This window comes from Oreochromis aureus, linkage group 11 (genome assembly GCF_013358895.1).
Source record: "Oreochromis aureus strain Israel breed Guangdong linkage group 11, ZZ_aureus, whole genome shotgun sequence".
NCBI lineage: Eukaryota > Metazoa > Chordata > Actinopteri > Cichliformes > Cichlidae > Oreochromis > Oreochromis aureus.
The window spans coordinates 24,804,241-24,832,237 of NC_052952.1; the positions used below are offsets into that span (position 1 = coordinate 24,804,241).

The 27,997-nt window shown below is 40.4% G+C and overlaps 3 protein-coding genes across 11 annotated transcripts in view; all 3 read left to right on the plus strand.

Moving 5' to 3' along the window:
* Nucleotides 1–15,143, plus strand: part of arhgef1b (Rho guanine nucleotide exchange factor (GEF) 1b) — a 39,789-nt gene extending 24,646 nt beyond the window's left edge. For 3 of the 6 annotated variants that reach the window (XM_031726151.2, XM_031726152.2, XM_031726157.2), the window contains 23 exons: nt 188–257; nt 395–427; nt 1,018–1,206; nt 1,808–1,943; nt 3,004–3,015; nt 3,744–3,908; nt 4,907–5,094; nt 5,211–5,357; nt 5,677–5,759; nt 6,105–6,230; nt 6,368–6,482; nt 7,738–7,838; nt 8,018–8,092; nt 8,177–8,252; nt 8,782–8,949; nt 9,038–9,125; nt 9,218–9,334; nt 9,483–9,535; nt 9,628–9,771; nt 9,895–10,020; nt 10,741–10,922; nt 11,360–11,464; nt 11,968–15,143. In XM_031726151.2, coding sequence (XP_031582011.1) covers nt 188–257; nt 395–427; nt 1,018–1,206; nt 1,808–1,943; nt 3,004–3,015; nt 3,744–3,908; nt 4,907–5,094; nt 5,211–5,357; nt 5,677–5,759; nt 6,105–6,230; nt 6,368–6,482; nt 7,738–7,838; nt 8,018–8,092; nt 8,177–8,252; nt 8,782–8,949; nt 9,038–9,125; nt 9,218–9,334; nt 9,483–9,535; nt 9,628–9,771; nt 9,895–10,020; nt 10,741–10,922; nt 11,360–11,434 — 2,469 coding nt within the window. In that variant the 3' untranslated portion in view covers nt 11,435–11,464; nt 11,968–15,143. The remainder of the gene's footprint in view (nt 1–187; nt 258–394; nt 428–1,017; nt 1,207–1,807; nt 1,944–3,003; nt 3,016–3,743; nt 3,909–4,906; nt 5,095–5,210; nt 5,358–5,676; nt 5,760–6,104; nt 6,231–6,367; nt 6,483–7,737; nt 7,839–8,017; nt 8,093–8,176; nt 8,253–8,781; nt 8,950–9,037; nt 9,126–9,217; nt 9,335–9,482; nt 9,536–9,627; nt 9,772–9,894; nt 10,021–10,740; nt 10,923–11,359; nt 11,465–11,967) is intronic. The other 3 variants (XM_031726153.2, XM_031726155.2, XM_031726156.2) reach the window with 3 other exon arrangements.
* Nucleotides 15,144–18,928: 3,785 nt separating this feature from the next.
* Nucleotides 18,929–21,661, plus strand: cd79a (CD79a molecule, immunoglobulin-associated alpha). The gene is made up of 5 exons (XM_031726122.2): nt 18,929–19,103; nt 19,559–19,876; nt 20,509–20,624; nt 20,851–20,913; nt 21,078–21,661. Exons 1-5 carry the CDS (start codon nt 19,058–19,060, stop codon nt 21,201–21,203), a joined length of 669 nt encoding a protein of 222 aa, XP_031581982.1. The 5' UTR covers nt 18,929–19,057; the 3' UTR covers nt 21,204–21,661.
* A 218-nt stretch (nt 21,662–21,879) lies between these two features.
* lipeb (lipase, hormone-sensitive b) overlaps nt 21,880–27,997 on the plus strand; it is a 29,674-nt gene continuing 23,556 nt past the window's right edge. The window contains exons 1-2 of one of the 4 annotated variants that reach the window (XM_039619569.1): nt 22,136–22,504; nt 25,518–25,558. In XM_039619569.1, coding sequence (XP_039475503.1) covers nt 25,531–25,558 — 28 coding nt within the window. In that variant the 5' untranslated portion in view covers nt 22,136–22,504; nt 25,518–25,530. Of the gene's footprint in view, nt 22,019–22,135; nt 22,505–25,517; nt 25,559–27,997 lie in introns of those variants that run through there. The other 3 variants (XM_039619568.1, XM_031726102.2, XM_039619570.1) reach the window with 3 other exon arrangements.

A 27,997-nucleotide genomic window follows, 5' to 3' on the forward strand; every position in this document is an offset into this window, starting at 1 on the left:
AACTGACAACATCGGTATCCTATTAGAAAGCTAAATAAATGCATCAACAATCAGAAGACTGCAGGGCAATTATTGACCTGCAGTGTTCTTCTTAAACCATTTTGTAGTTGAATTTGTATTTTTTCAGCCTTTTGATCTGATTTTAATTTCACCTTATTTTTTAATTTCCTACCTGGTGATATTGCAGCCCAAGAATAAGGATGACATCCCAAAGCCCAAAAGCTCAAGAGTGTTTCCTGGTTTACAAAACTGGATCGGTGTGTACCAATTTTTGATTTTTCCTGTGTTATAATTAATATACTAAACTATATATTATACTGACTTTTCAAATTTGCTAAGTGATGTTGATGAATAATGTGGATATGAAAATATTTTGTCCTACCCTTCTTTCCAGTTACAGTTGAGTCCAAAATTAAAGTGGATGAAGGTAGTCACTGTTCAGAATCCTCCCCTTCTGCTTTTTAACTTGTAGAATGAGAATGGTACTAATTAACCCGCAAGCATGTGTGCATGTCCTGAATCAGTCCAGGAAAGCATGTGGGTGGAGCATTGTTTAATTGATGTTGTGCATTGGAGTGGTTCTTTACAAATATTATACTAGCACTTTAAACACTGAAAATGTCGTAATTTTCATAACTATTTCCTAAGCTAAATGGGTGTTCCTCAACTCTTAGAACTGGTTGGCTAAAATCACTTGTGTGGCCCCCTAACCCATACCCATCCAAATCTAGTAGCTGAAGACTTCACACTTTAACTCAGGATTGCCCATTTGTTTTGTGTCTTGCAGAGACTTGCATTAATCTAAATTAAAACATTGTTGATATACTTTTGTGTCAAACCAGTCCTTTTGTTAGCTGCAGGAGTCCTGTCTGTCTGACTTACAAAATCTGCTGTGTGCTGTTTTTTGTTTGTTTGTTTGTTTGTTTGTTTGTTTGTTTGTTTGTTGTTAAGTGAATGAGGTTCTTTGTGGTCATGGTTTTTTTTTTTTTTGGTTTTTTTTTCCTTCATCCTCTCAAGCAGACAGGGATAGAGGGTCAGTTGATCGCAGAAGCCATGGCGTTAAAACCACCCCGAATGACCCTGGAGTTCCCACTATATCGTTGAACAAGAAGCCCAGCCTAAACCCTCCTGTGCAACCTGCGGTAGATGTTGATTCCTCAAGCAACCACCCCACCAGCACGACTACCGTAGAGTCACACAGTGATGGTAAGGTTGCTCATTGATACTGATGAACAAGACATGCTACAGTTATTTTGGTGTCCCTGTGAGTCTGTGCTAATTAATAGGTTTTGACTTTATAACGATAAACTTTGCTGCATTTACACTTGATGCCCACATTGCTCTGTTTTAAGACCCATAATGGGCTCAAGGGCCACATTTTAGTGTGGATAGGCCAAATTTTGCTTGTCATTTCTGACCTTTTAGTATTTTATCGGACTGCTGCTACCTACATGCCTATGAGACATAAGTGTCATGACATGCTTTTTCAGGAGATTATTTGAAATGATGGTGAAACATTCATCTGGCCAGAAATAGTTTTCCGCTTAAAACTCTTTTCTAAAATGAAAACATGTTGCGATTTGGGCTAAACTCTCATTCTCCTAAAAGTCACACCCCGACAATACTAATGTACACAAAATATAACACATGGACATTTTATGGGCACATAAAATTTCTATAACTATTATATTATATCAGTCTTCAGAGTGATTTGATGTGTTCTTGCAAAAAGATTTACATTATTTTGTTTGCTCAAGTCAATTTTATTTAACAGGAAAATGCTTAATTTAATTTTCAATTCTTCTAGCTGTCCCAAGCAATCGTTTAGAGCTTCCAACTCTGCAAGATGACTTGCCCTCTGGGGTTGCAGGTGGGCCGATCGAGCCCATCTCACCCATCTCACCCAGTGACATCCCCCCTGAGGAGCCTTTGGAGAAAGAAAGGTGAGAAGGATGGAGATAGTAATAACGACTATTGTCTAGGGAGTGAGGTAATATCTGCAGTGTATTATAGGCATTTCACAGACTTAGAGATGTAATCAGATTATAATTAGACTTTATGGGATACGAATGACCAGGGTAAAGTGGGGGAACGAAATGTTTGAATTGCTGAGGCTGGGGCGAGCGTGGTAAAACTCCCCCAGCAGTCTGTCCCTGCTGTGTGCTAGCTTTTGTCATGCTGCCCATTGCTCGCTAGCTAACAGAGTCTTCAGTCTTGAGATGGACCCCGATCAGGTGAACCCAAATCCAGCCTTCTACTTCCAGCACTCTGCCTTTCCTTCCCTCATTCCCTCTCTCCTTTTTCTTTTCCATAATGGCACGTGTGCTCTTTCAAATATCTTCTGTGTTTATTTTTGTCTGTGTCCTTTGCATCTCTTGTTGATGTTTACAGCAGAGCTTTATTGCAGGTTTTGTCGCATATAGACATCAGCTGTGCAATTCTATCTTTTTTTTTTTTTTCTTTTTTGGGAGGATTGAGGTACATGTTGGCAATAAAAAGGCATATTTATCCATACTTACATATTTGTGATCATAATAGTGCCATTGCATCAATAGTGACTCCTTCTAAGTCACAGCCATTAGCCATGTTAAGCCAAAGTAAAAGCTTTATAAGAATTTGAATATTAGCAATTTGTTCTACTGCCAGGCTTGAGTCAAAACTTTACACTGTGTAATTGCATTTATAGTCAAACATAGACAGTACATTTAGTTTAGTGTTTTTAGTTCATTAGAGCTTTTTATTTTGTGTGCTTTTCAAGGTGTCTCCGTCTGTTGCCATGGTCAGGGCCCGTCCTTTGTCCTGCTTGTCTCCACAGTATGTGGTGTTAAATGTTGTGCCAGGGGCTTTGGCATCGTTTTTGGCATGCTATTCTGACAGAGGTTTTAAAATGAGTTTAGGATATTATGGTGGGATGTGCTTTTTGTATGTTATGGTTGTTACTGTGGCTTACAATAGTTGTGTAAAGGCGAGTGTGTAACAATGTGGTGTCCCGTGTTTTTGCAGACGGAAGACAAGGTGGGTGTCAGCGCCTTGACAGAGTCATGGACATGCTTCAGGCCTTATACTGATCGCATATCACACAAACACAGAACACAACACTCACATGCACATGCTCACATTGAGCTTCACAGTGCTTTGCAGATACGTAACATAAACATGGTGAAACATTTTTAACCTGCTTGTGAAAGAATTAGCTGACTGTTGAGATTAGCTGGATTTTTTTTAGTTGTTATGCACGTTGTGTGAAACTGGAGAACTGCTGAGATATCTTAAAGTTGCAAAACTGAAAACTTGTACAGTATAGTCCACAAAGTACAAGCAATGCCTGGCTAGTTTAACATACCTTTTGTAGATTGGCAGTTTAATGCCGTGTATGAAATATACTTTTACTATCTAAGCATATGCATGTCATATCATGCATATTTGCTTGTTATCCATTTTCTTTTTCTCTACCTTTTGCTGATGTGATTTATATTTTTGTGTAAATTCTCTATTGATTTAACTCATCCTCTTTATCATCCTAATTACCTATCCTCATATGACTGGTACATCTGCTGTCTTTTCCTTCTACCATGTTTTCTGTTTTTTCTTTTTATTCTCTGGCCTCCCTTTTCCTCTTAAAATCCACACATTTTCCTCTTTTCTTCCTGTTGCTTTCTTTTGTTTCCACCTGTCATTTCTCTTTATTCTGTCTCAAACTGACTCCTTCCTCCCACATCCTTTCCCAACTTCAACCCCTTCAGTAGGAAAGTGGCACGCAGTGAAAGTGCCCGTGTGGACCGACAGTCATCTCGACGGCGTGGCTCTTCTCGGGCCAAACAGTCTCGCTCCCGTAGCGATGTGGACCTGCAGCCACCCTCTGCCACGACAACAACACCTGCCCCGCTCACCCCCCAACACCTCCATCCGTAAGATGGGCAAACCTTCTCTTAATGCCTCTCTTCCTCGTGAGGTGCACAGCAGGGACAGACAGGATGTCAAGTTGAAGTAGGATCAGTGCAGCAGTCCTGAAATAATCAGGAAGCACTGTAAAAATAATAAATCATTTTGAAGCCACCTGGCTCACCACTGTGAAGATCACTTAGGAGGCATATCTGTTAAATATTCATAGAAAAGAGTGCTAATTGTGTGAATGAGTAGAAAGTATTTTAAAAGGCACATTTCTGTTTTCTCCTGTAAAATTGATCACTCTGGCACTGTTACTGTCTCACAGTTGCCTGACAGATAGGTTGCTTTCTAATAGCTGACCTGTGCTGTGAGCATCGGGAGTGAAGCATTTAAACAGCACTCTCATTTACAATGATAACGAGGCTCTTTAGGGGAACAAGGTCGGTCAATATTGACCATTTGCTAAACATTAAGTGCCCTTTATTAAAGCTTAACTTACTTGCTGTTTTCCAAACGTAAAGAATTTTGCTGTTTCTTCTTTTATTAGGTTTTTATACAGTAATAAAAAATGATGTTTTTTTTAAAGTTCAGATTTAATATCAATTATTCTTGAATGACATTAAAGCCAAAAAATCTGTTCGGTTTTAGCTGAGCCATTGCCTGTTGGCGAATTATCACAAGCTACTGAAATTGTATTATTCTCAGTAAACATTTACTACCTGCTATTTCTAATACACATGTGGCTAAATTACAAGAATAATGACATCAGTAAATGGCTCCTCTGATAGATATTTTACACACTTTTGTAGTATACTTACATTAGCTAATGTTAACATGTCCCTGATGTACATGTAGAAAGGCCAGCTGTTCACAACTACTTTTGTTCCACAGCCAACAGCCTCCAGCTGTGCTGCCAGGAAGAGAGTCACATAATTTGATAACTGACTGGTCGCATTTCGTGTAAGTTGTAGTTCTTGTTCTAAAGTAAAACCCTCTCGCCCCCCCATTCATTCCTCAGCCCGGAAGGACTAAGTTTAGCTCCAGAGCCTGGCCACTCCCCCACCAGCCCTTGCCCACAGGTGGAGGAGCTGGATCCGCGGCTGCAGGAGTTTGAGTCTGATCCACCCAACTGGAGAGAGCTGGCTTCTCCCGAGGCTCTGTCCAAACTGACCAAGAAGGAGGTCAAGATGCAGGAAGTCATCAATGGTAAAAAGGAGAGAGAGAGACGAACAGTTGATAAGATGATAGAGGAGTTTACAGTATAGGCTATATTTAAATTTCCTAGTAATCACTCATACTTTTACTACTGTCTTTCCTCTCAGAGTTGTTTACGACAGAGCACGCACATGTGCGAATGCTGAGTGTCCTTCAGGTGATCTTTGTTAGACCGTTGGAGAGAGAAGAGCTTCTCACATCAACCGAGCTGGCTGCCGTCTTCCCCAACCTCGATGAGATCACTGAAATGCACAGTAAGTGCTGCTGCAAAGAAGCATTTGTAAACACAGCCAGACAGCTGAATATAGCACCCTTCCTTCAATGAGTATGCCATTATGCAAATATCACTCTTCCTTACTCATTAGTGAAATCACTAACTGCACATACAACCTGTAATTGAGTGCACTGTCGTTAAAAAAAGCATGACGCTATTTTTGTTCTGGCCAATAGTACCAAGTGTAGATACAAGACAAATGCATAGTGCTGCCTAAATTGCCAGCACATTTTTAGGAAAGAGAATATGCTCAGTATCTACTTATAAATCAGTGGTCTTTTTCTAACTTTCAATTTCAGGTAACTTCTACGAGAGCCTTAAGAAACAGCGTTTGGAAAACAACTTCATAGTTAAATCCATCAGCACCACAGTGCTCAACAGAGTGAGTCGTCATAGTCTTTCACTTCATTTCATCATACAATATTTCTCTTTTCTTTCTGTACGTATTGTACAAAGCCAGTATGTGCCAACAAGTTCATTTTAAACATTCTTACTGTAAAAATGAAACAAAGGATTTGGGTGTTTTAATAAATGGGCTTTATAATAGTACAAAAATTGACTGCATTAGCAACACCATTATATTATTATACTCTTAGCCTTTTCTGCACTTCTTGAGTTTGACACACTTTAGTATTATTATTATCTATTTATTTTTTTATTTATTTTTTTACCACTAGCCACAATACAATCTTTAACTGTAATGTTTGTGTGTGCACGTGTGTTTCAGTTTGGTGGTACAGAGGGGGAGTGGTTCCAGAAACTGACAGCCCGGTTCTGCAGCCACCAGTCATGGGCCCTGGACCAGATCAAGACCAGGCAGAAGAAAGATCCACGTTTCAACATTTTCATACAGGTACCACATACACACTAACGTACCCTCCCCCCCGAGATTGAACAGAGACATACATGGATGCACATGCAGATGCAAAGTAGTGCAAAATGTCACAAAAGTGTTCGCATTCTGACTCTGTGTGTGTGTGTTGATCTCAGGAGGCAGAGAGTAAGCCCCAGTGCCGCAGGCTGCAGCTCAAGGACATCATTCCCATAGAGATGCAGAGGCTGACCAAGTACCCATTGCTGCTGGAGAATATTGCAAAGAACACAGGTGTGTGTCTGTATCTGTCCCTGGCCTTTTTGTGGCTCACTTTCATGTGTCAGTATATTTACATCGATGTTGTAAAACTTTTTGCATTCTTGCTTTTTACATTTATTCTTTCCTGGTATGTAAGATAGCCAAATACATTTTCATAACACTGTGTATCATCATGTTACTCTATAAGTATAGAGTAACTATATAATGCTGTATATCTGGGTTTGAAAATGTAATCAGAAGTACCACCATCACCAGTGATTGTGTTAGATGTTTGTGGTGTCATACATGAACATGCTCCTCCTGCTGAGAATCTCTCTCTCTCTCTCTCACTTGCTTTATATGTTGCTCTATTTGTTATATACATAACAAGCCAAGGAACAGAATGGTGAAGGAACGTGGTTTAAGTGACTTTGAACCTGGCATGATTGTTGGTGCCATATAAGCTTGTCTGAGCATTTCAGAAACTGCTGATCTACTGGGATTTTCCCGTCCAGCCATCTCTCGGGTTTACAGAATGGTCCAAAAAAGAGAGAAATATGCAGTGAGTGGTTGTTCTCTGGGCAAAAATGCCTCATTGATGCCAGAGGTTATTGGAGAATGGCCAAACTGCTTCAAGCTGATGGAAAAGTAAAAGTAGCCAAAATAACCATTTTACAATCAAGATATGCAAAAGCGCATCTCTGAATGCACAACACAGAGTATTTACAGCAACTTGTTGAATCAGTGCCACAGAGAATTGAAAATACATAGAACTGCGATGTTCTTTAAGCGGCGAGAATTGAGAATTTAGAGCCTAAAGAGGTTTCAGCAGGATTCCTCTCTTCCTTCGTTTGAAGTATCAGCAGAGTTCTGTTGCTGTAAATCTTTTATATTTTTCAGCTCCATTAAAACAACTTGTCTTCTTCCCTGTAATAGGCTTGGTCCATTTTGTGTGTAAGTCAAGTGGCAGAGTACCCCCAAAAGCTAAGAAAGAAAGCCTGAGTTAACAAAGAAAGTTGCTAATTGCGATAGTTGTGATAGCTGTCATCTCTTGCTTCAAAGTATACCCCTCTGCAGGGGTTGATGCATGACCCATAACACTGAGCCCCTCCTGAGTACTTTGACACGGTGACCAGAAAGTTGGTACCACCAGTGGGACCAGTGGAAAGTTTTGGGTTGTTTTTTTTTCCTAGAGAGTGTTTTGTTACACTCTTGATTTATGGCTTTTGTCTGGGCTTTGCTGTTAAAGACGTATTTTCCTCATCACTGTGTTTCTCTCTCACTGCAGAGGACCTAACAGAGAAGGCAGCGATTGAGAAGAGTGCAGAGTGTTGCAGAAAGATCCTCAACCACGTCAACGAGGAAGTCAAAGTGATGGAAAACCTGTTGGTAAGAAATGCTCAATTCACCACTCAGCCAACAGTTGTGTGGTAACTTGGCACCAATTGGATTTCTGTAAATGAATTTTGAGACTTCTGTAGCTCACTGCTTGTTAGACTACATCTTTTTCTGTGCTATGCTATCAGACAGACCACAGTCTGACTCCTAATCATTCTCTCTGCTCCCAGACTCTGAGGGAATACCAGCGTAAATTAGACACATCAGGACTGAAACCCAGTAATGAGCTTTATAGTGAATATAAGGTAGGTTTCAGTGTCACAATGATCTTTTTTTCCCCAAGATTTTGCTGGAACATATTCAAATTATTCTCCTTCTGTCTGTACTAGAACATTGACTTGACTCAGAAGAAGATGCTTTATGAAGGACCGCTGATTTGGAAAGTCACCAAAGAAAAGGCTGTTGGTAAATATGTGCTATATTACAGGCCTTTCTTTTACAGCAACAAGGTCAAACATTTCAATATATTGCAAAGTCATTTTTGAACATTGTTATTTTCAATAAATGCCTTAACATTGTGGTGAGCTCCACATGTCCCCTCCCTGAATTTAGTTCCAATGGATTTGTCTCTTTGTGGTTCTTAGGCAAATGTTCAAACCACTATGCTTTAGAGACACTTGTCTATCATTTATTTAATACTTCTCACACTTAAATTAAGAGATTTTCAAAAAGAGGGAAAAAAAAGATTTTATGGAACATCATACAGATTTTATGTATTTCACTTCTCTTTTATGAACATCAAAATCAGCAACAACAAAAAAACAAGCTAACTGACATCATAGTGATTTATTTAACTCCCCTTTAATATCATTTTAGTTCAATTACTGAAATATGGAAAGTTAATTAGAATAAAATAGGCAGCATGGTGGGGATAAGGGCTGGCCTGTTGCCTCGCAGCAAGAAGGTCCCACTCTGTCTGTTCCCTGTCCTTCAGATGTGCAGTGTGTGTTGCTTGCGGACTTACTGGTGCTTCTCCAGAAGCAGGATGACAAGATGGTTCTCAAATGCCAGAGTAAGAGTAACATTGCAGCACAGGAGGGCAAGCAGATGCTGAGCCCAATTATTAAGCTGAACTCAGTCTTCCTCCGTGATGTGGCCACAGGTTAGCAGCGCACCGCAGTACAGTAGTTTGAAAGTCACGTTATTTGTAAGATCAGTCTTTGAATTGCTGTTTTCTCCTGTTTTGTCAGATCGAAAGGCTTTCTACGTGATATTTACCTGGGAAAGCGGCGCTCAGATTTATGAACTAGTGGCTCAGTCTGTTGGAGAAATGAAAAGGTGAATGTCAAAGAAAATTGTATTCATAAATCATGTTTCCTTTTGAATTTAAAATGCAGAATAATATTTTTTCTGCATTTCCATATTTTTAGTTGGACTCAAGTGATAAAGAAATCAGTGGATGACCTGAAGAAGAGCGGCAACGCACCGATGAAGTTGACGGTGGCTCCTGGAGGTGTAGTTGGAGGACCTCCCTTCAGTCCCATCAGGTAAGTGTGTGTGTGTGTGTGTGTGTGTGTGTGTGTGTGTGTGTGTGTGTTATCTGTTGAAAAAGTGAGAGATCATATCTTGCCAAAGTTTATTTATCCAAAAAAAATCTCATTTCCTTGTTTTTACATTTTTTTCCCTTTCTTCTAGTCTGAATGCCCCTATGAGCCCAATTGAGAATGGATCTTTGAAAAGCAGCACCGGTGAGACCTTTGTGACTGAACACCTACCAATTTACCATTGTTACACACTCAAAAAGACACAAGCAAAATGTAAGACTTATTTCTGTCTGTAGATCAAGATAAGGACAACTTGAAAGATGAAAAGTCAACCGATCCCAGGCACAGGCTGATTGATTTCCTGTCTGACAAAGGGTTTGACTTGATAGGCCACACCAAAAACGATCAGGAGAAAGTGGCTAACAGTGCATTAGATGAAGGTGAATAGGGGTCTTCCTTGTACTTAGTCATTTATAGTTCATGAATATATCTTTTTGGATTTACTTTCTTTCAAAGTAGCTTGCCTATCCTAATAAAACCAATGAATCTGTCTCTTCTGTTAGTCATGTCCCTGAAAAGGCTGCTGATCGGCAGCATCAGTCTATCAGAGGATTCACAACCTGATGAAGAAAACGAAGAAGGGCAATCAGAGAGCCCTGGGCAAAATGTGGAACAGCATCAGTCAACAGGTTTGGCCTGTTTTTGTTTTCTTTTTCTTTTTTTAAAAGAATAATTTAATAGTGATGGATGAAGGGAAGCTCAATACCACTCATAATTGTAAGCTAAATAGAGCTAAGCTTAGTCTTGTTACTTTTATTTGTATGAGTTCACAGAATATTTTTTTTTCTTAAGCAATGACTTTCCAGAGTTGTTAACATTAGCTGATGCAGCAAGGCTAACTGTTTCCAGTCTTAATGCTAAGCAAAATTAACCATCTCCTCTTAATGAATTGATTTTACGGTAAGCATTTAAAGTTGAAAGCTCTGGTGTATAGTTCCTTGTCCTTATTTTTCAAAAAAACCCACTGTTATCTAATTTTTTAAGAAATAATAATAATTATTATTATTATTTTTACATACAATTATGTAATATATTATATTTTTTTAGTAATTTTGTTTTAATTCCTTTCATATTGTTATTAAAATAATGTACACATTCATCAGTAGTATTAAAGTATTTCTAATATCACAATTAGATATCAGTATATCCATTTTAAAAGCAGGACTGCAAATCCCCTCACATTAAAGCAGGATTTTGTGTATGTGTGTATTATTCTATTTGAAGCACTATTACAAGGAACTTACAATGTCAAAGGATTTTTTTAATGCTAATTATTAATGGTCAGAATTTATTATAATTTAAAGACTACTGACTCTTGACACTTTCAAACTATATCTTTCTATCCACAGATGAAAGTCAGACCACGAACGAAGTAGCTGAGGAGACGAACCCCATGAGTACAGACAAAGAAGGTCAAAACCCAAAAGGAGACGATGAGAGCATCAGCGCGCCCCTGGTGCTGTCCCAGGAGAGGAAGGAGGAAGTGTGCAGGAGGCTACGCAGCCTGGAGGAACAACTAAAGAGACTACAGGTGAACAGAGGGGGAGATGGAGGGGAATATTGAGAGAAAACTGTAAGCAGGGAGCAGGACGTATGACAGGGGCAGATAGAAATGTCAGCTCTAACAAAAGATTGGAACTGACTAGAAAGAGACTCAGAGCTGGGCATGAAGATTTCAGTGGGGATAACTTGAGTAAGGAGTGAGCTGTGGACAAATGGGGCCAAATGGCACAAAAGAGAAACCAGAGAATAGAAAACCATTTAACTGCTGCTGTTATTGCTTTGCTGAAAATTGCCTTGTGAAATTGGACTTCTCTAAAAATGGCTATTATGTCCAGCACTTGCAATGGGATGTGTCAGAGAAGCAGCGAGGGAGACGAAGAGAGGATGTTAAGAGGAGAAGGTTGAATTGTGTGTGTGTTTGTGTGTTCTCAGTTCCTAAGGTTATATTGATTTTGTGTGTTGCAGACTGTAGAAGAGGAACACCACAAGCTGCAGGAAGCCCTTTCCAAGTTCTCACTGGAGGGGGGCAGCTTCCAGTGACCCACCTTAATGCCTCCTGCTGGCCGTTAGGTGAGAACACTAAACTAGATAGTCATGTTAAGTATCGAATTGTCATTATGATTAATGTTATAGAGCCATTTCCACTCACGAATGGACAAGGTTAAAAGAATCAGGTTTAGCTTTTGGACAGCTTTTTTTTTTTTTTTCACCCTGAAAAATATGTGCAGTGTTATTGTTAAACTGTGTATATCTCAAGCAAAATCCATAAACAAGTTGGGGCAGTTTGTACGTGGCCTGAGAGGTGAAGCCCAAGGCAAAAACAAAAACCACTTACTGCTGGTAGTTGGGACTATTGGCCGTGAGCTAATGGCAACATTTGAAGGTGACTGATGACAGCACCTGCATTTTTATGAGCTCTTCTCAAGCTGCATTTGCATTTTTGTGACTGTAAAGTCTGAAGAATCAAAATGAGACTACAAAAATACTAGATTAAAAAAAACAAAACAGGATTTATATTAAAAAGTATGTTGGTTTTTTGGGGGGGTTTTTTAATGATTTTTTTTTCTGTGCAGGTTTTGACTGGTGCTGGTTTGGACTGAGTGACTTTCAGAGGCTTTCCTGGAAATTCCTATACCGTCATACATCTATGACCAGACCATCGATACATTTCTTTTTCTTCCCCCTCTTGCGTGTGTGTGGGTGTATGTGTGTATGTGTGTGGGTGTGTATGTCAGCTGTTTGCAGCCAATCAGAAGTTTTATTTTGGGGGGGTTTTTTCTCCTTTTACCAATTGGCCATTTAGGGAAGGGCTTTGTGCACAGTGCAGTGGTTCAGTAATGGAACATGGGAGGTGTGTATGTGTGCGTGCATGCTGGATAGAGGGCTATACAAAAAAAGAAAAAAACAATGCTAAATTGGGGTTTGAGGATGCTGTTAGTGAGAGGTGCCAAAAGAAATGAAGCAATATTTTGCTGTTAGTGAGTTGCTGCCTAAGAAAATATAGTGATTTGAGTCTGCTGTAACACACATACGCAAACCAGAAACATGCATGATGGAAAATAATTTACAGTAATGCCAAATTCAAATGTACAGTAAAAGAGAGAGCCTTAAATGGCCAATGTAGCATTAGGTCTATTGAAATACTACTACTGATATATAGTGTTATTTCTAGTCTATGCCAAAGTAAAACAGAGATGCACTTTTAATCAAAACAAGATGAACGCACACAGTTATTGCTAATTTTGTTACTTTTAGCTCTGTATTCTGTATGGTTATTAAGGCAGCCCTCATTATTGAAACGATGCATGCAAGAAAGTGTGTGTATGTGTGTTACAAATTTTTTAATTAAGGATATATTTCTTTGGATGATTCTTACTGTAATTAGGTCACATAAAAATCATTTATAAATAGTGGCAGTATAAGTAATCTTGCTGTTAATAGTGGAGATTTGTTTGTATGTACCGCTTTTATTTATTCCCTTGAGTCCTTGTGTGTCAGTGAGCTTCTTCACCTGAGTGAAGCTGATACAATGCCAGGCCAGAAACAAAAAGCGATGTGCAAATGTCGGACAGGACAAACAAAAGCGAAGCTTGCGTGTGTAGAGCAGATTAGAGTGGAATAGAAAAGTGAAAGAACTGGCAACTGGTTTCAAGGTGGTTGCTTCTTAGATACCTTTAACTTGATGGTCATGAGAGAGTAGAAAGTAGGAGATTAGGATTTGCGCCCCTATATTAAAAAACAAAAAAATACAGAAAAATTTATATATATGAAATATATAGAGAGCTCAGTATTACCACGCTCATATCATTTCAGAAGTTTCAACTTAGCTTTAGAAAGGGTTCCTAAATGCTCATCCAAAACACTTTAGTTGGGGTTATACTTTTCGGCGTATTATGAGATCAGATTGATTTAAAAAAAAAAAAAATCTGTTCATCTCTGGTATATTGAAAATTTGAGCTATGGTGATATTTTATTGAGCAGTTGACTATGGTAATATAATTTCTGATCTGTGGCGTAACTGGGGCTGTGCACACAGGACCAAAGAAGTAACAGCAAACCGCTAGATCCTCATTTGTACATTAGCTTTATTAGTGACGTGCATCATCTGTGTAGTAGCGTGTCACAAAATGTTGATGCAGGAATGGTGGCTCAGTAATGCAGTCTGGAATCAGCAGCTGCTTTTCTTCACCCCAAACACGAAGGGATTTGAAAAGCACATTGAATAATAAAAACACAATTTTTTTTAAAGTTAATGTAAAGAAAATACCAAGATGAAAAATGTTAGATTATTTGGGATTAGTCATAAGACATTAACAATCTATAGGACTGGGAAGTTTAACATTGAACAAAAAAGTTGCGCTATAGAGGATTTAGAGACGCACCGCACACGCCCCTGGTACTAAGCTGAACATATGGGGCTGATACTGACACAGCAGCAATACTGCAGCCAGATGAGGACACAAAGGAAATGCTGAAGGTCTGGAGGAAGGAAAACTGTAGACTCACTCCAACATCACTCTTACCAGCACTATAATCAGGAGCACTTCCTGACATGCATTCTTATTGTTGTTGTTGCCACAACAACAAATGCCACCTTTGAACCTACTGAACCTCACCGGGTTTGCTCATTTTGATCACTTAAGTGTTCATAGTCTTCAAAAACTATATATGATTCTAGCATCTCTCTCCATGTATTGCTCTTTGGAAGTGTATATAAATGTAGTTTGAAGGCAAAAAAAGACAAAGACAAAAAAATAATAATAGCTCCCCTCTGTGTGTTAAGCTTTTTTTTTTTTTTTTTTTTTTAGCTACACACTCTTCTTCATAACACACTCACACCTTTTAATTGCGTAATCACTTGTTTCTACTGCACAGTTTTATCCCACATTTTGTGTATTGAGTCACTTAAGTAGGTTGGGGAGGGAGTATTTTCCACAGAGGCTTTTGTAATTATTTACTATGCATTTTCCACAATGGTGAGAGAGGCAGGACTTGCCTGTAACTTGTCTTTGCAGTTTTATGATTGTGAATCAATTGAAAGAAAAAATATTCAGTGCCAACCAGCTCTGTCCTCAGGCTACCCACAGTGCTTTTCAATTTTTATTAATGTAGGTGGTAGGCAGTTGGAGTCTAGCTACCAACAGCATCAGCTGATTCCTTCAGTCTCCACTGGCTCAACAACTACGACAGGCACTTCTCGCGCTCTCTCCTTTAAATGCTTTTCCTCATGTATTCCATATACAAAATGTATAGAAAACTTTATTTATAGAGTGGTGCCTTGTTCTAACGATCAAGTTGTTTGCTTCATAAAGGACTCTTTAGTTGAACACAATCACTGCTGTGTGTGTACCTCAATGAGAAACATGACTAGTAAGCAGAGAAAAATCATGCCAGGATTCTGGTTGGGTGGTTTAAGGTTTGAGGGTTGTTTCTATATGTAGATTAAACTTGGGCTTCATCACACTATTTTTGTGTCCATCTCTATCCCGTAGTGAGGATGTAAGCCCTCTACCAACTCAGCCGACCAGTGCCCAGTATATTAAAAAAACAAAATAGACACTGCTCCATGCCATACTGGTGTTTGCCATCTTATCTATAAACATTGTATATGCAAGAACTATACTGTGTATTTGGGTTTGATTTTTATTGTGTAAGATGCTCTTTAATGATGTATACCTAAAGAAATTTGTGGTACGCTCTGTTTTTTTATTTCTTTTCTCTCTTTTTTTTAATAAACTGGGGAAATTTTTTTCTGTTTTCTTATTTACAGTTGGGAGAACATCATGACAATTGTTTAGGGTTCAACCATAGTTGGGCTTCACTACATTTCTTTTTTAAATATACAGTGCATATTTAAAAAAACAAAAACAAAACACACACACATGAAATATAGAATATCGGGATTCCATGTAGGGGCTGAGCTGTCAACTGATCACCACCTGGTGGTGAGTGGGATCAGGTGGCGGGGGGAGGACGCTGGACAGACCCGGTGCACCTAAACGCGTAGTGAGGGTGTGCTGGGAACGTCTAGCAGAGGCCCCAGTCCGCGAGATCTTCAACGCACACCTCCGGCAGAGCTTCAACAACATTCCGAGGGAGACTGGGGACATTGAGTCCGAATGGACCATGTTCAGCGTCTCCATTGCCGGGCTGCTGCATTGAGCTGCGGCCGCAAGGTGGTTGGTGCCTGCCGTGGTGGTAATCCCGAACCAAATGGTGGACACCAGAGGTGAAGGGAGCCACCAGGCTGAAGAAGGAGTCCTATCGGGCTTGGTTAGCCTGTGGGACTCCAGAGGCAGCTGACAGGTATCGACAGGCCAAGCGGAATGCGGCTCAGGCAGTGGCTGAAGCAAAAACTCGGGTGTGGGAGGAGTTCGGAGAGGCCATGGAAAAAGACTTTCGGACTGCCTCGAAGAGATTCTGGCAAACCGTCAGGCGTCTCAGGAGGGGAAAGCGGTGCTCTACCTGCACTGTGTATAGTGCTGGCGGTGCGCTGCTGACGTCGACTGAGAAAATTGTCAGACGGTGGAAGGAATACTGAGGACCTCCTTAATCCCACTGACACGTCTTCCGAGGAGGAAGCAGAGTCTGGGGATGAGGGAATGACCCGCCAATTTCTGGGGTCGAGGTCACTGAGGCAGTTAAACAACTCCTCGGTGGCAGAGCCCCTGGTGTTGATGAGGTCCGCCCGAGTTCCTGAAGGCTCTGGACGTTGTAGGGCTGTCCTGGTTGACACGCCTCTACAATGTTGCGTGGAGATCAGGGGCAGTACCCTGGACTGGCAGACCGGGGTGGTGGTCCCCATCTTTAAGAAGGGAGACCGGAGGGTGTGTTCCAACTATAGGGGATCACACTCCTCAGCCTCCTGGGAAAGTCTATGCCAGGGTGCTGGAAAGGAGAGTTCGTCCGTTAGTCGAACCTCGGATACAGGAGGAACAATGCGGTTTTCGTCCTGGTCGCGGAACACTGGACCAGCTCTTTATCCTCTCGAGGATACTTGAGGGTGCATGGGAGTTTGCCCAACCAGTCTACATGTGTTTTGTGGACTTGGAGAAGGCATTCGACCGTGCCCCTCGGGTGTCCTGTGGGAGGTGTTGCGGGAGTATGGGGTGTCTGGCCCACTGTTACGGGCCATTCGATCCCTATACAACCGTTGCAAGAGTTTGGTTCGCATTGCCGGCAATAAGTCGGACTTGTTTCCGGTGGGTGATGGGCTCCGCCAGGGCTGCCCTTTGTCACCGATTCTGTTCATAATTTTTATGGACAGGATTTCTAGGCGCAGCCAAGTGGCGGAGGGCTTTCACTTGGTGGCCTCAGAATCTCATCTCTGCTTTTGCGGATGATTGGTTCTGATGGCTTCATCGGTGGGGGCCTCCAGCTCGCACTGGAACGGTTCGCAGCCGAGTGTGAAGCAGCGGGAATGAGGATCAGCACCTCCAAATCTGAGGCCATGGTTCTCAGCCGGAAAAGGGTGGAGTGCCCACTCCGGGTCGGGATGAGTTCCTGCCCCAAGTGGAGGAGTTTAAGTATCTCGGGGTCTTGTTCGCGAGTGATGGGAGAAGGGAGCCGAGATCGACAGACGGATTGGTGCTGCGGCTGCAGTGATGCGGACGCTGCACCGGTCCGTCGTGGTGAAGAGGGAGCTGAGTGTAAAAGCGAAGCTCTCAATTTACCGGTCGATCTCGTCCCGACCCTCACCTATGGCCACGAGCTGTGGGTAGTGACCGAAAGAACGAGATCGCGGGTACAAGCGGCAGAAATGAGCTTCCTCCGAAGGGTGGCTGGCCTCTCCCTTAGAGATAGGGTGAGAAGTTCGGCCATCCGGGAGGGGCTCAGAGTAGAGCCGCTGCTCCTCCACATCGAAAGGAGCCAGTTGAGGTGGTTCGGGCATCTGACAAGGATGCCCCTGGGCGCCTCCTGGGTGAGGTGTTCGGGCATGTCCCACCGGGAGGAGGCCCAGGGGCAGACCCAGGACGCGCTGGAGAGATTATATCTCTCGGCTGGCCTGGGAACGCCTTGGTGTTCCCCGGATGAGCTGGAGGAGGTGGCTGGGGAGAGGGAGGTCTGGGCTTCTCTGCTTAGGCTGCTGCCCCCGCGACCCGACTTCGGATAAAGCGGATGAGGATGGATGGATGGATGGATGGGATTCCATGTAAATTCCAGTCCTTTAAATTCTAAATATTTAATTGAAAAAATGTGTCAAATCTCAAATCTGATTATATTAATCTGCAATATTCAGTTAATTGTGCAAAAAGTCCCAGAAAGGTATTTAAAAGGTAAAGATGATGGCTTTATGTGCAAGTAGCTATCTCTTTCTAAATGTTGAATTACAAAGAATTTACAGGGTTTTTTAATACACAGGGAACAAGGCTGAAAAACATTAAATGGATCTTAAGCCAAAGCTGTTTGAAACAATAGATTTCTGTAGTGGAAAGCACTGCATTAGTTCAGGAACACAGTTCATGACACTGCATGCACCAATTAAACAAAGCTCCACTGTAAAACAAAAAAGGTAAACAAGATCCAGAAACTCTCCACCTATGGGTCTGACCTCATTTGAGACAAAGTGTTTGTTTTTGTCTGATTAATCTAAATTTGACATTCTTGTAGTTTTGATGGGTGCACTCTGCAACAATCCAGGTATATCACTGGAAGGTTTGGATCAGCCATCAAACAGGACAAGAACAGACTACAAAGGACTGTGAGGTCTTCTTCCAACTATTCCCCTCCAGTAGGTGCTATAACAAGCAGTGTCACTACTAGAATTTGGCAACACTGGGACCTTACACAGGTTGCACAGGTATTTCAACTCCTCCAGGAAGGTACAGCAATACTTGCCATTGCCAGAAGGTTTTCAGTGTCTCCCAATAATGGTGTTAAGAGCATGAAGGAGGTTCCAGGAGACGGGCAGTTACTTTAAGAAAGCTGGAAAGGTACCTGCTCCTTTGTGCAAGGAGGAACAGCAGGAGAACTCCCAGAGTCCTACAAAATGACCTTCAGCAGACTTCAGAGGGTGGCCTGAGGCCTTGATGTCCTCTAGTGGGTCCTGTACTCACTGTAGATGATATGTATTCATCTCAGTAGCAGGTAATGTAGATGTTTAAATGTTAGGGATTTAAATGTTAATCAGAGTGGTGATGAGTGGGAGGAACAACAGCACGGCGCCAAACTGAAATAGTCTGCCAGTATCTCACCCAATGGAATCACAAGGCACACTGAAAAGAAAAACGACTGACCAAGGCTCCAAAATGTTTAATAGTAAGACTTTTACTTCAAAGCTTGAACAGTTTGTCTCCTGAGTTATTGCTTTCAGAGAAAAGAAGAAATACAATACATTGTCCCTCTATCAACTGTTCCATTTCTACTTTTGATATTAGCAATTTTCAGTTAAGAGCAGCATTTAGTTGCTATTTGCATGTTCAACAGACTTTCAGACTTTTTTTAAAAAACAAGGTTCTATTTTTTTAACTGTTTGGATGCAGTACTTAAGCAAATGTGGGCTGGTGGAAATTTATTCAAGCATAAATCCTGCCACTGAAAAACAAGACACCAGTGTGATCTTGCAGAAGAGAAGACTGAAGCAGCGCTGTGTGTAGAATTTTTTAAAACTTTTTTTAAAATCAGAATTTCATCCGTTTTTATTCCTAGATTGAATTTTGGCTTATGAAAATGGGGATGGTTGTAATATTTGTCCTCTCCAGCTTGGTGGGTGAGTCAGATTATATTTTTTAACACATTCAAGTATGTGGACTTGTTTTATTTAGAAGTAATCATTGACATCATCCGTTTATTACATATTTCAGAAATCTCAGTTATGTTTTTGAAAGATGAATTGTTTCAGCATGTCATATTTCTACATATCGGTTCAGTATATATGTACTCATGTATTAAAGTTTGTTTAACCCTTTTGAGTTCTGCTTCAGTGAACCACATTTCCTGTCAAAACAGATGGCTGTGCTATCATGATGACATTTTTTGCTTCAGTCGTTCTGGTTACTTATGCTATACAATTATAGATCATTTGGCATTTTTAAAGCATATTTTAATACTTTGTCAGTTTTGAATATGGGTTGTGACATTATATGCAGCCATCATTAAATAATCGGAGACCTCGATAACAAGTCCTACAACATAACATGTCTTAACTTGCGCTTTCTTCAACAGTGGGTTTTGCTTGGGGTGACCTGACTTTAGAACCAGACAGACCCTCACTGAGTGTGGCAGTCTCTGAAAACGCTTCACTGGAATGCTGCTATAAATCACCGTCGGGGATAACGAATGTCACCTGGATCCGCCATCATAACAAAACTCAGGAGGTGGTGTTAAATCAAACAGTTAAATCAGAGACCAAAGAGTCAAACTCTGTAAAAATATATTGTTCCGTGCTACACTTCACTAAAGTACAGCTGGAGAACATTGGATTTTACCAGTGTGTGCTGAATGATAAAATCTATTCACATGGAACCTACCTGCGTGTCTACAGTGAGTGTGCGTGTGTATATGTGTTGTTTGGGGGGGGTTGTCACTACTTCATAAGCCATAAATCCTGTTATTGTTAATCTGTCCAAGAGCTGTGAAAATGGCAGCATCCATATATATTCAACTTATTTCATCTTTACATCTTCAGGGTTGTTGCATTGCAGTATGCTGCACCATTCATTCACTTTAAATAGCACCAAAATTAGATCAAATTTCAGTCATGTCATTTCAGTCATGTGCAAAGGCATTAGTCACACTGAAAGGCCTCTTTACACACTAATCTCATTAAAACCAGATGGTAGATGAGGAAACATAAAACTGCCAGTCAGAGGGATTATGTGTGCGATAACCTGCACTGTTAACGTGACCTAACAGTACCACCAATTGTATGTTTAACTGTGATCCTTATGCTAAATGTAACAGTTATATAACAAAACTATCAGTCTCATAATAAATCTCCTGGTAAGGCTTTTAAGTAATGATTTTGTTGGCCTGCGTTCTCATATGCAGGCTAACAAATACGCAGGATTCACGTGTTCACACTTAAAGTGGAAAAAGATAACTCGTGTTTAAAAACCAATATGTGCAAGTGCTAATTTGTTTGTTTGACCTCTGAACCCTTTCTGCATTCCTAGAGCCAATGGAGAAGACCATAAACCTGAGCGAAACCACCAAAAACAAGATCCTGATAGCTGAGGGATTCTTACTGTTACTGTGTGTGATGCTGCCTTCTGCCATTCTTCTGTTCAAGGTCAGAACGTTGCATTATTATACAATGATCAGCAGCACTACTGTTGAAGCTATCCTTAATTTCAAGCATTTACCCACAAGAGCATTATTTTTAATGTATTATTCATGCATTAAAAAGTAATGCCAGAGCTGTGCGACTCTGGCATGGATTTTTTTTTCTTTCTTCTCTGTCAACAATGGGAATTTGCAACATTTGACTGATTTACTACTTTTGGTTTGCCCTACAGTCAAAGAAGCTTAATGAACTGGAGAAAAAGAAAGCAAAGAAAGAAGAGGAAAATATATATCAGGTCAACATTACATATTCTCAATCTCTTTCCATTACACAAGGCAAAGCAGGAAAGCAGGAGCTAAGAAATGAACACCATTTCTAGTTCTTTTTGTTGTTGATGTGTATATCTTTTACTGATAATAGCCTTTGCATGATTTCCTTTTTCATTTTATCAAAAACCAGGGGCTAAATCTGGATGACTGTTGTGCAACATACGATCAGATTGAACGCTCCCAAGCACAGGGCCCGTACCAGGATGTGGGCAACATTAAGGAAGAAGAGGAAGAAATCCAGCTGGAGAAACCATAAAACAAAGTGAAGAACAGACGGTTACGAGTGTTACATGTAAATAGCAGGCTTCTTACAGCACGCTCTGATTTCAGAGTTTTGTACTCTGAAGGTTTTTATTTTTTAAGATTTAAACTGTATTTGTCAAAACAATCTTAACACAATATCCACTGGTCTGCAACCAGGATTTTAGAAATACGTGCTTATCAACATATCAACTATAAACTTTTTTTCACTTGTTTCATGATGTTTTTAAATATACACATTTACATTTTTAAATATATGTGGGTGTTTTGCTTTAGCTTTTTTATTCTAATTTTGCACACAGGCTCCAGAAAAACATGACGGGTCAGACTGGTTAGGCTACTTATGCACCCCAGGTTGCGTTGTCGGCTTTTTAAATATTCATTGACGTGCATCTGCAACAGTTATGTGCTTTTTGCTATTTCTGTGAGTGCTGGAATAATAAAATGATGTTAAAAAATCCATCAAATCTCTCTATAAATTGTCTGAGTAATACAATTGCCCTCTGTGTGCAGTGAATAGGATAAGGCTTTGTTTCTTTTAGGGGGTTGCACAATAAAGAGAGTAGGGCGGCACTTACGAAATTTTGATTTGTCCTGATTGGTTACTGAACAGAGGTAGGTTTTCATTGGCTTACATTTCTGGCGTGGGCGTGGTCTCATGGCTTCCCAGGTAGATCTGTAGAGATGTGAAAGGCGGTGCGTAAACAGAGTGGGCGAATATGGCGTCCAGCAAGAAGGGTAGTGGGACTAGCAGACTGGAAAAAGGTGTGAATGGAAGGCGCTCGTCCAAACACAAAGAGGGTCCAGTGGGTGAGGGTTTTTTTTTTTGTAAATTTGGTCTACCTACTAAGCTCCCTCTGTGGCTTGTCTCTTTAATAACACCCCCCCTCCCCAGTTGTACGCTGTGTCCTCCTGCTAGCGTCCGTTAGCGGCTAAGTTAGCTGTCCTTTGGTAGCTGCCGCTAGGTCTGTTTTAGCAGTAAAAGTCTCATGATTCTTGTATGACAGAAAAAGGGAGGCGCTGAGTTAACATGTGCGAGCTGTTGGTGAAAGAAGTGTCCAGTCAAACTGTGACACTCTGTTGCTGGCATGTCTCTAGTTAGAGCATCCTTTAGACGTAGCAGCCGCCTGCACACCGTTAGTAGTCATTATAACGTTAGCAGCCAGGTTATCTATGTAATAGACTTTAGTTTACGGGACACATACTGTATGTAGCACGTGCTCGTATTTATGTTCACTTGTCACTTTTCGTGACTCTAGCGTCGACCGCTGACACCGACCGGACCCACCTGAACAGGTACGCAAAAAACAACCACTAGAGGAGGAGACTAGATTAACCAGATTAAAGCTGCGAGCGTAATACATGCACACAAAGGGGGAGTTTATAGTTGTACTGCACTGTGCATTAATCGATTAAGGTCGACTGATGGTGACGCTGTCACTAGTTCGACCGATGTGACGTAAGAGCAGGGTGACACATCGTGACTAACAGCAAGCCTCTGAAAGGCGGTGGCAGACTTTCAAAGCACGATGCTCGTAGGGACTGTGGATGTACTATTATTACTAAACACACTCTCGATTTTGCTCTGTTCGTCTGGTGACTAGTCTTCTGTCTCATTGTATTTAAGAACAGTCCAGCCCACCACGTTCAAAAAGCCATATTTCTGACCGCAGTCTGAATCTTATCTTTGTCTTTGCTATCTAAACAAATGACATTGTGTATTGTAGGCCCCTATAATTGGATAGGAAGCGCTTCCCCTAATCTTACTTGTTATGGAAATTTCCTAACATGCTCAGGTTTTATCAGATCTTATCATCAGACTTATAATTTTCTTTTCCTATAATGCTATGATATTATAAAACTTAGGTGAACCCATTTATGTAAAGGGTGTGGAGGCTCATTGTTGCAAGTTTCCTGTTGTTGAGTTTGGACTTGTGTGCGTGTGAAGGTGCTCTGCCTGGTAGGAAGGTCAAAACTTCCTTCTCATGATACTACTGGGCTCCTGCTGCACGCTCTTCCGTTTTGCCTTTGCCCTGGACAAAGATGTCTTTCTATAGATTTAATTCTTTGACTATGACACATATCTGGAACTGTCACATCGTATGTAAAGAGACCATCTTTCAGAGGTTGTGCTGTGATGGATGGTGCCTTTTAAAAAACAGCCAATGTGTTTTTATGTGCTTGGGATTATAATTACCCACTTTTCGACAGCATGGGTCTGTTTAGGCTTGATAAAGTGGGGAAACAAACACCAATGAGTTAGAAAAGGCTTAGACAAGATCAGTACAGTAAGTCAAACTGACATTGAGAAGATACTTCTATATAACAACTACGGTAGTGTTTTCTGAGTGGAAGGAATTTCAAGTGAGAATTTATATTCAAGACAAAAGGAAAGCTCTTAAGTTTATTTTCTCTTTGCCCATTTTAATGTCTCTAAATTATGTAAACTTTTCATTTGCTTTTAGCTTTGCTGACAGGCTTTCTTTTACAGATGACAGGCCTATTCACTGCAGTCACTTGACATTTGGAAAAGCACAGGTGTTACAAGCAATGACAAGAATTCCCATGGGGCAGTGAGCCGGTCCTCACAGTCAGTCCAAATCCAGATTTCTACACATTCATTTTATTTTATTATTTACATCTGTTTCTCATTATAAAATGTTTTTATATCTCCTGAAAATTAACATAAAAATAAACATCCATCTGTCCATTTTCTTAACTGCTTAAGAAAATGAGAAGAGCCCTGTATTACAAAGCGAGTTCAATGTACCAGGGTATTTTTTTCATAATCTGGATTCACTTGGTCTACCCTGGTAACAATAAAAATAATAAAATTGTTTTAGATTTTCAGCATAGAGGGGAAAAAACAATCAAGGAATAAGGTTGTGACTAAGAATCTCTGTTTCTTAGTGATGCTCATCAGGGACATAAAATTAAAAACAAAACCAAAATATAAGATGCTTTTTAAAAACAAAACTTAAACCCCTCCTAGTGTCTGTGCCCAAAGGTCTGAGTGATGTTCCTGGAATGGTGACACTATTTTTCCGGTCAGTAGGTGGTGATTTCATATCTGTCGTTTTTTAATCTGAAACTTAACCTGTACTTAACCTCCAGAGCAGAATAAGTTTACAGCATAAGTTAGGCAGTTCATGCTCATATTCTCACTTAAGGCCAGTTTAGAAGCACCAATTTCAAAAATATCTTTGGACTGGGAGAGAGATGCAGGCACTGGGAGAGAATGCAGCAGAGCCTTACGTTCTGCTGCACAGTATGCTGTGTGTACTGCATATGTCTCTGTGTTTGTGTGTAGGTCATGGAGGTGTGTGTGTGTGTGTGTGTGTGTGTGTGTGTGTTCGTGAGTTTGTTTATCTCAGTATTTCTATAAGTAGGTGAAGGTTCATGTCTCCATTCACTGAGTTATGAAACTGTCATCTGTGATATCAGTCAAAAAGTTCTCACTGAGGTCATATTTTCCCCAAGAAAAATATCCTTCAAATCATGTTTTCACCATCTGTTTTTGGGTGTTCACGTGCTGTCCACGTCCTGCATTCATCCCTGAACATTAGTGTTTCTCAAGAGTTGGCACAAACTGCATGTTTCTGATGCTTAAATTAACACAAATGTATCAAAGGCCCCTCAAATACTCAAAACTCTAACACACGGGGTCACAACACTCAAGTATTATTGGCACTTTAGGTGTAATGCTTTATGGGTTAGGCTATTGCTAGTGCTAAGTGGTGGAAGGTTTAGTTAATTAATCGTAATGTTTTGATAATTTAACAAATTTAAAGTGAATTTTGTTGGGGTAACCATTTGTGAAGGTATTCTTAGGAGTATTTATGTAGTTGTTCCTAAAAAGTCTAACTGTTAGTTCCTGGTAACAAGTAAACTTTGTTCTATTTTTATTTAAATATTTAAAATTAAAAAACAAACATTTAAAATATTGCTATCATATCATAATCTTATGGTTGTAGTTTGCCAATTAAGTTTAAGGTCACAGGGAGTTGCAAGCTGATCTGCCAATAGCAAAATAGCCTCGAGTCACAGGGAGAAAGTTAACTGGGCCAGGGTCGTCCCTGCAGTCCGTCCTTTTAAAAGAGGCATGGTTAGGATCAACAGAGAACACAGGGAAGAGCAGCATATTGCTTCTGGTTACGACGTCTGAGAGGTAAAGAGATACATCGCAAAGACAAGCGAGCAAGACAACAGAGCTGGAAATCACTTTTTCTTTCCTTTAGGCAACCCCAGCATCTTTTTTTCTTTCTCTCTCATTCTCTCCTTTTTTCCCTCCATGCTCTCATTGTGGAAGAGAGGACACAGACATGGACAGAGCCTTGAACTCAGATGCTGGTAAACACTTTTACTTTTTTCTCTTTAAGCGATTCAGTTTTTCTTTTTTCCCATTACTACTTCATCCTGTCAGTTGTATGTTATGCCAATGGCGGTCTGCAGGTATTTTTATGGATGCTCAATTCACACTGTCTTTGGGCCCCACAGGGAACATTATGTGTCTGTAATGTTGTCGGTGTTGGTTGTTGTACATGACTTATTAATGCTGACTCTCATCCATCTTTAATGTGGAGAGAACAGGTACAGCTTAATGGTTCCAGTGGACTTTCAGTGGCCACTTGTTTTACAAAAATATGGGAAACAAGGCATGTTGAGACATTTTCAGTATTGACATACTAGCTAGAGGAAGCCTGGAGCATTTGTGAATGCATACAAAGCGGATGTGATAAGGACAGTAGGTGAGTCATGTCTGATGGTATATTTACCATCTGTAAATGTACCATTCCTGTAATGTTATCAGCTTGTGAGCGTGTCTGTGTGTGGGTGCATGTGTTTCATTATGGAAAATCCTGGCAAGATGACAGATTATATACCTGTGGAGAAGTTTTATCAATGCAAAACTTTGTCACAACTCTGCGAGATGGTTTCACAAAACATCACCAGTCTGTAGTTGAGTCTAGCTGAAGATGAATGTGGTTTTATGCATGTACCATTGTTTATGCCAACACATGGGTTCAATGCCAGCATTTGACAGGTGTTTAAATGCTTTGCAAGATACTTTCTAGTAGGGCTGCCACAAACGATTATTTTGATAGTCGACTAGTCACCGATTATTTTTGCGATTATTCGACTAATCAGATCATGCATCCATTGGACGTAAAACGTACAGCTTATTTCACCAGCATGCATCTGCTCTTATATAACTATCATTAGCTTACAGCTTTAAGTGTTTAAGGCATGTGCTAACCAAAAATAAAGATGATAGTTTATTAAATTTTAATGACATTTGCAGATTGTTTCGGTGGAGTTTAATAAACTCAGCCGTCTGCTCCTTGCTATCTAAAATATAACAGGACACCGGAGTATATTCTCGAGCATCTCACACTTCTGATAATCAGTTGTCTGCTTGACGTTTATTCAGCTGTGTAAAAACTAGAACTTTAATCTCAGCCAAACCGATTTACTCAGGAACAAATAAAATACTAAAAAAAGCCAAACAATATCATTTTTAAGTTATCTAAGTGACTTTTAAATCATGTTTAACCTGAGTAGCGAAAGACGGCGGTGGGTTTGAAAACGATTTGCCGGGAGTCCGGTGTTCTCACGAGCTCTAGTGAGCCTTCAACCCCGGCTAGCTATCGAGCTGGTGGGTAACAGACGTCTCCGAAAACGTCGGAGCGCTTTTGAAAATATGTAATGTCTTGATAAACTGAGCAGATATTTGAGGTTTACACAGCTACATTCTCGCCTGAAAATATGTTAAACGTTTATTTTGTGACCCAGAAAGAATAATAAGAGTGATATTAAAACTAACTAGCTGCCGCCATTGTTGAAAACTGAGCAGGGCTGCGCTATGAATTCTGGGACACAGCTTCTTCTTCTTCGGGGTTTAACGGCAGCTGGCATCCTTGTACATGCAGTGCTGCCATCTTCTGTTTCAGTCCGTTATTACACTCTTAAATCCTACTACTTATTCCTGCGTCTTTGGGATCTTACAAAGCTTCAAACGACGTGTCGACTATTAAATTAGTCGTCGATGATTTTAATAGTCGACGTAATCGTGACTAGTCAACTAATCGTGGCAGCCCTACTTTCTAGTAACAGCTATCCCTTTTCCCTCTGTTCTAGGTATTATCATTTGTCAAACAAAGGTGAAGTTTTTATTGGATCATTGTATGTTTGAACTCTTAATAAGATGGTACTGGTTTGCCTAACTTTGTTCATTTGCATTTCATTTGCGTGTGATTTGGTCCCTGCAGTTAGATAGGGTTGTAATGTCTCCTGGCTTAATTTTCATTAAACAAGTTTCAGAGCAGCTTATGCTTATCCAAGGGTTCATAAAGTTCAGGCCCTTTCAACATCAAGCTTATTGGCATGCTCAGATGAGAGAGTTGCACCGCTGGCTCTAATTAGGCAATGTAATTTTAATATTGGGTATGTGCCCAAACTGGTTTGACTGCATTAGCATGGCTTTTGGGTGATTACTTGACTAGCACCACTCACTGTATCACTTTAGGTCACACTGCTGTGAATGTGTTTATGCAGAAAGATGAAAGTATATTTATAGATGTTCTTTTTGTGTGTCCTTTGGTACTTCATTCTGATGTCATTGTACATTACATGACTGCTTCCTGTGTTGTCAGGCTCTGAACATTTGCAGTCCACACATAATCCACTGGCTCTTGGTCAAATCCTGAAATTGAGCAAGAATTGTATAGATCTTCAGGTAGCTGTTGAGTTGTTTTGAGTCTTAGTCTAGGTTTACTTCATTGATCTTTA